Source organism: Pseudoliparis swirei, chromosome 2, assembly GCF_029220125.1.
Source record: "Pseudoliparis swirei isolate HS2019 ecotype Mariana Trench chromosome 2, NWPU_hadal_v1, whole genome shotgun sequence".
Classification (NCBI taxonomy): domain Eukaryota; kingdom Metazoa; phylum Chordata; class Actinopteri; order Perciformes; family Liparidae; genus Pseudoliparis; species Pseudoliparis swirei.
This window is the reverse complement of record NC_079389.1, coordinates 13,957,720-13,964,807: the sequence shown is the minus strand read 5'-3', so window position 1 is coordinate 13,964,807 and position 7,088 is coordinate 13,957,720. Positions and strand designations below refer to the sequence as shown.

Below are 7,088 nucleotides of genomic sequence, written 5' to 3'. Positions count from 1 at the left end.
ACAAGCAAGGCGAGCAGAGATGCTGGTTTGCTCGGCCGGCCATGGTTGCCGTGGAAGAGATGGAGGATTAAGATGCAACCACAGTCAATCTGCACAGCTTTTCCACGCAGAGCAGATGTCCACAGAGGGATGGCACTGGGAGCCTGGCATCGACACACATCCGCCAACCGGCCACTCGGTCAGCCCGGCCCAATACGAGCTGACAACCTCCTGGCAGCATTCTGATAACACCATCTTCTCTGCTTCGCTCGAGAGCCAAGGGAAGGCCCTCATCGGGGCTCCTGCACTGCATACGAAAGGGACTCAGTGCAACGCTAAACAGTGGAGCCACTATGAATGAGAGAGGGAGAGAGGCATAAGAGCATAAAGAGATAAAAAGAGAGATGAGGGGGTCCTTGTGTGCAGGCTCAACTCAAGTGCATCTCAATGTGAGGGACATGTTTGTTACCGCTGTGTTCTCTTCATGTTTTTCTCATTGAAACATCTTTGGCCGCATGCATTCCCTCAAACATGCATATTTGCCTCAGTATAAATAAACACATTGGACCCAGCTGCCTTCAGAAAGGGCTCTGCTTGTTGTTTTCTTTAATTGACACTAAACGAGAGTGTCACCGCCCAGGAACTTTTCACTCAGTCCCTCGCTTTGTTGCCTTGAATGGCGTTCGTGCCCCGGCGGTCTCGCATTTCCACTGTTTACGTGAGATAATGATGCATGTGTAAGGGTACACCGCCAGGCCAAGAGAGGGGCTGATATGAACTGTGACGGCCGCCGCGACGGTCCAAACCAATTTGTGTTGAAACGGAACAATGATGTCAGCTCAGACATCTGGGATTGTAATGAAGAGTGATGCTCTGTGATGCACATAGAAAGTAAAGGCTCAGGTGCACTCCCAACAAGGCCTTAAAGGTCACTTAAGGTCAAACAAACAGGAGGCCCAACCTGATTCTACGGATGCCACAATGTTGTCTCATTCGCTCTTTGTGTAATGTCCTTAACATGTACATTGTACTACTTTGGCTGCATCTGGAGTCTAAGCAGACCTTTCCAGTAAATGACCACTACTTTGTGACAGGAAGTGAAGCGACAAATTGTTGTGATGTGTTGTTGTGTGCAATGTCTTTCTCTTTGGGTATTCATATATGATAGATATAGGCACACTCAAAACAGCAATACTGTTTTTAAGAGCACATTAAAATGCAAAGGTAATTAACGTGTGTATAAGTACAGCAGGAGAGCAATGCAAATCTCAACAGAACGTGCAACAGGCCTACCTCAAAATCGGAACTCGGAACCTTTCCTCAGCTAACTAAGAGTAGGTGAGAGAATTGTGTATTTTGACCTCATCCCCTGCCCCTAGTTACGCAAGTGTTTCCGTGAAGTTTTAGTGTGTCCTGGTTTATGAAACACTGCTGCGTTGGAGGGCAAGTCCAACAAAATGACAAAACAACTCAAACTTTGATTGAATTTTTCTCCAACATGTTGTGTCAGCAGGAGAAATATTATCGCCTATTGATTGAGTCCCTTCCTATTCATAAATCATGTTCTTTATTGTCCAGAGAGCAGACTGCAAAGAGCATTGTGTGATAAAATTGTCTCTAAAACCGTCACAGGTATCGATAAATTACTGACACTTCAATAACTTGTGAAATACTTGCTCTTGTGCCTATGAAAGGCAACAGTTTACCATGTCCCTCTTTTAGAAGCCCATTACTTTAATGGAGGACAATTCAAATACAAATAATTTACAGTTTCCCTCATGGCGTTGGCCAACAAGAAATTGCCCGGTAACGTCAGCTCACTCAGATTGCTCACGTAATAGTGTTGAATGGATTTTTACCCCCCACTTTTCTCTTGGCCAGGGATCAAAGCCTTTCTTCTCTCTGCTGTGGTTTGTCTGCCCTCTTCTGGCCTCAAATTGTAATGAGGTCAAGCCATATTGCCGCAACATTGTCTATGAATATGTGTCATTTAAAATCAAACAAACCCATATGGGCTTATTTATATAGTTCCAAGCTTGCAATATGTATAAATCCACCCACTCTTGCAGTCCAGTTGGGATCATTTCTATAAAAATAATAAACACTGTAAAGATGAGACTTATTACTCGTTTTGCATAAAACCACTTCAACGACTCCTTGAACTCCCTGAGAAAAGCCCCTGGGCCCCACTTTAAGACATAAAAAAGAAAAGAAAAAAAACACGAGCATTAATGGATCATTAAAGCCATCATATTGTCAGAGAGAGAGATAAATGGCTGTTGCATGAAGTGTTTAATAAAGTAATCTTTGATAACTAATGAGGCTGTTTCTAAGATCAGACTGAACATACAATCAATCACAAAATAAATGTATAAAATGGAGGGAAAAAAAGAATTGATAATCAAGGCAGCATACTCCATGATTCACCACCCATAAGCTATTTCTAAGAGCCGTGGATCTGAGTTTTAGCATGATCTTTATGACAAACATACTTCCCTATTAGAGGAAAGAAAAGAAGAAAAAGAGGACAAATAAAAAGCTCTCGGAGTCAAAACCATCACCAGATGTCACTGCAGCAGTATTCGTTAACCCGTGCGTAGGGGCTGCGCCCGTTGCTAAACCACTTATTAAAACTCAGCAACGCCAAGTGCCATAAAGACAGAAGGCAAGCAGCTTGTTATTATTCTTTCTGAGAGGTGAACAGGCTGAGATCAATGGCTGCAGTGGTTTCCCCTCACCACAACTATGACACAGTAAAGCACAAAGAGCCACGTGGCTCCAAACCATACAGTCAGATATTAAATATTCCAGGGGCCTTTGAAAACAACTGCCAAGAATAATTTCCCACATGTAACATTTCCCACCAAAGCCACAGTCATACGGGCCATAGTCTGTGCCCCACCAAACCCTAAATGGGCTCTGACTACTATGACAGAGTATCAATGGAAAATCAGATCCAATTTATGAATAAGGATCCATTTGAAGCTTGTGAAATGTATTGTAGATTAGTCATTTAGTTTTGTACGACTAATGGGACACAATCCATATAGCAAGTGAAATGTGGCTAAAGATCCCAATGAATTAGAAAGGAAAAGCTGCTATGGGGAAAAACATCTGTTTTTATAAAGTGGGTGGAGTCTGTTGAGTCTGTTGAGGCCGCCCATCAGTTGTTGCTTATCCATTTCATAGCACACTGAGGTACCGTGATAATGATGAAGAGGCTGAATCCTCTCCAGCCTCCTCATCACCCTGATCTCTCTGATATGCGTCTTGTGTACTGCTCTCCAAGCAGTGAGGAGGACCGACCGCTCCTGCTGTTGTTTCCACTTCAGACTGCTAAATGCAGGATGTTAGAGCTGGACAGATATAGCTGCATGTCATATGGCATTTTGACACAGTAAAGAATAAAATGGAGGTTATTTCCTGAGCACAGTTGGTGACATTTTGTATCATTCATTCAAGTGCGGAGTCGGAAGCTTTCAGTCATTAATGACTTCTGCAATCAAACCTATAGAGACCGAGGAGATGATCAAAGTTAGAGATAGTTAATAAAAGGCTGTGATATGCGTACAGAATGTACACACGCTTGCCCTCTGCTGGTGTGCGAGGGGTGAAAGTCAAAACGATTAAACATACGTGGGGACAAAAAATTGTATTCTAGTTATACATTCTCACTTTGAACACCAAAGAAAAATGTGTTTCTTTTTAGGAAAACACCAGGAAGAACACGGAGCGTCACATCTCTGTGAGGAAAGCAGGGATCAGTTCATCTTGAGAATACTTTGGTGAATGATGTGATTCCACTAATTTTCTTGGCCATTCAATACAACATCAGCTCTGAGCCACGGGAGAGCTCTGCATCCGGCCTCCTCATGATCAAATACAGTCATTCAATGCATTTCTCGTTCCGTTTTGGTTGAGGCAAAATGAGACTCACATCCATCACGCGAATGATGTGCAAAATTACTCCATGCCTCGGGATAAAGAGAACACACAGGAAACAAATACGCACTTAACAACTGGGCTGTCATCCTCCCCCACAGCTGTGCTTATCAAACTGTGAACTGTCATAAGAATGGTACTCTATATTGAGCCAGATATTCTACACTACTGCTGAGAATCATGAATAACTCATATTTGTCTCACATTTTGCCAACAATATATGCAGTGCCCCAACTAAAGTAATTCAGAAACGGCCATCATCAAGGAAGCGTCGCACAATTGACAATTTAGCTGAAAAGATGACAAAAATGGCAAATTAAACCGTAGAAACATGGCAAAGAACTCTGAGGAGGACCCACTTCCCATGTAGCTATGAAGGGCTCATGTTGAGCGGAGAAAAACAAAACGATTCTTCGTTTCAGCTGATTATACGCTAATGAAAACATATCTGTTAATAGGTTAAAATGCTACACACTGGCTCTCTGAGCCCCAGTATTTAAATGTATGGGAACTACAGGTATATTCTTGTATAAAATGGCAATGAGAGAAATAAATCAAACTTAAAATGCTGATGTATAGAAAGTATATCACATGAGACATGCTTTAATAGTATTTGCTGCATCTACAGCCCCCAGTACGCATCACCACGAGGGCAGACCAGAGATCTGAGGCCAACCAGGACATCGGTTCACTGCTCCGATTTTTGACATTAAGACATACCCTTTGCATGACTACGCTCAGTCTGTGAGCTCGTTTGACACAAACCTGTAAACATTATGGACCTCTACTCATCCCATGAAAGCACAGTGGCAAATAAAAACACACAATATGTATCGTTTGCTCGTGGTGATTGTTTGCGGAGCAAGTGGACACACATGTTAAAATAATTTTCATATGTGATATTATACATATTTACAAAACCACATTCAAATCTGTATTTACATTTTATCGTATGCAATGCACAGGGGGCTGAAGCACAACTTAGAATCAAGGGACAGTGCATTTGATGCTAAATGTGAACAGAAGCAGTTGAGATTTTAATTGTCTGGAAAGTAGAAAACAACAAGGGAAACTTTTCTCAAGCTTTGTCATTTCTGTTTGTTACATCAGTGAAGTGCAAATAACTTTTAGATGTCCACCTACCTGTACACCTTGACACACTAAAATAAATTAAAAAAAGGTAGAAGAGGAGTTTGTCCAGTACAAGTTGCCAGGTCCTAATCTCTGAAAACAACTCCCTGGATAAACCTTTTTGGGGAAGTTAGACGAGTACCGAAAGAGCATTTTATCTGGGTAAATAATGTAAAATAACAAGTGTTATCAATTGCATAGAAGCTGCAATTCAGTTGAGCTGTAACTCAAGGCAGGCGCTACCATCTCAGTCCCCCCCAGAGCGTCCTGCCCTTTGATCTTCAGGTTAACAAACTTGATCTTCCAGCAGTTGTTCTCCAGTGGGGAGCGGATGAGGCCGAAAATTTGCTCAAAAATGCCCAGACAGGTGTTGTCTCTGTGGATGGTCCCAGCTACAGACACCAGTACCAGGCCGTGGGGGGAGGCCAGCGTCCTGAAGCCTTGAGGCTGCAGATTGGGACTGAGGACGAGGTGCTCTTCCCTGGTCAAGGCTAACAGACGGAGGCTAACCAGTTCAGCCCCCAGGAAATCCTCGATCTGTTCGCTGCCAGCTCTGGGGAAAGAGAGAATGGCTCTGTTATAGTTTAGCTTTGAGTAATTTCCCCCAAGTTAATCCTAACTATTTTAAAACTAAAGGTCATGTTCAAGCCCACATTTGTACAATGTTTATGCTCATATCCAATCCAACCTGAATGCATTTTTGTTTGTAGAACAATTTGACAAGTCCTGCCCCAGACACATCACTGATGCAAACACCGAGAAGCCAACAACCACACATCACCAGCAGCCTGATCTGCATTCCTTTACTGTTAATAACATGACCTGGAGAGGAGGTGGAGCTTCACATCTGGCCAGAAGTGTTGCGGCCCCCAGTCTTGAGGCGGCTGGCCCAGTGAGGGGTTGTGACTGTTTAAGAGTTGGAAGAACCAATGGCAGAACTGCTGGCCAAGTACCAGTGGGTCAAAGGCCACCTCAGCCTTCACCTCTGTGCTCGGTCTCGGTCTAGTCTCATCCGTCTGGAAAAGAAATGCACGTTATTGGTAAACTCAAATACATTGCCAAATGATGCCTTGATTACTTTGTAGTCGACGTGTTTCCATAACACATGCTTGACGTCAGCAGCTGATTGACAACCGAACGAAGTACCATCTTACCTAAACGATACCTTCAAATATGCAACGATATCATCACAGAACGGATGGCTGAGTTGACCTCCTGTCCATACCTTCCCAGACGACCAAAGCTCGAGTGTCCTCTTCATCAGCTGGTGTTTCTCGCTGTTGGGGGGCATCACCACGCCCTCTTTGACCAGGTACTTGAATAGGAGTTCGCGAAAAACCTTCTTCCTTTTCAGGAGCTCCTGAGCATTGTTAGTGAAGGAGAGGATGGTTTCCATGGCCTCTATATAAACAGATGAACATATGCATATCCTTTAGGCAGAGCGGAAATTATGACACTTTTAATAATGGAGTGTAACTAACAACCGTTGATGTTAGAAGCGAGCTAACGTGTTTCTTGCTAACTTGTTCAGATTAAAAGTATACGATACCTGTATAACTTTCCACAACTATCATCTTATTCGTGACTGTGTCACACAGCGATAGTAAGTGGTCTTCCGACATTAACTTCAGAATCTTTGTACATCCAGAGCGCTCTGTTTCTGACAGGCCTGACATTTTCGACACCACAAAACAAAACTTCCTCCATTCGCGACCAACTATAAATGTGTCCGTGTAGGAACATGTTTTAGAAGAGAAACGTTCCGCACGAAACCTTGGCTATATCCGGCAAGATAGAAAGCTGCATTTATTACTATAGGAAATAATGCTTTCGCTGAATTAAATACACACGAATAACCCCCTTTTACCTATACATTGCATGTTTAAATATTCGGGAAATAATAATAAGAAAAAAAAGAAATCATGATTGTGCTTTGCAATAATAATATAGATGATGGGTGGTATGATATCTATATTGGGGTATTTACGAGGAGCACGCGAAGGCATCAAGAGACAATACAGCGAGCTAGCTTAACT

The 7,088-nt window shown here is 42.8% G+C and overlaps 1 protein-coding gene across 1 annotated transcript; it reads right to left on the bottom strand.

Moving 5' to 3' along the window:
* Positions 1-3,616: 3,616 nt before the first annotated feature.
* c2h3orf38 (chromosome 2 C3orf38 homolog) lies at positions 3,617-6,775 on the bottom strand. The gene is made up of 4 exons (XM_056430429.1): positions 6,602-6,775; positions 6,278-6,453; positions 5,875-6,068; positions 3,617-5,605 (listed from the first exon to the last, which is right to left on the bottom strand). Exons 1-4 carry the CDS (start codon positions 6,726-6,728, stop codon positions 5,242-5,244), a joined length of 861 nt encoding a protein of 286 aa, XP_056286404.1. The 5' UTR covers positions 6,729-6,775; the 3' UTR covers positions 3,617-5,241.
* Positions 6,776-7,088: the final 313 nt, after the last annotated feature.

Coding starts and splice junctions, on each gene's coding strand:
- c2h3orf38 (XM_056430429.1), bottom strand. CDS start 6,728: ATGTCAGGCCTGTCAGAAACAGAGCGCTCTGGATGTACAAAGATTCTG. Junction 6,454..6,601: donor AGTTGTGGAAAGTTATACAG/GTATCGTATACT, acceptor CTGTTTATATAG/AGGCCATGGAAACCATCCTC. Junction 6,069..6,277: donor AGCTTTGGTCGTCTGGGAAG/GTATGGACAGGA, acceptor TTTCTTTTCCAG/ACGGATGAGACTAGACCGAG.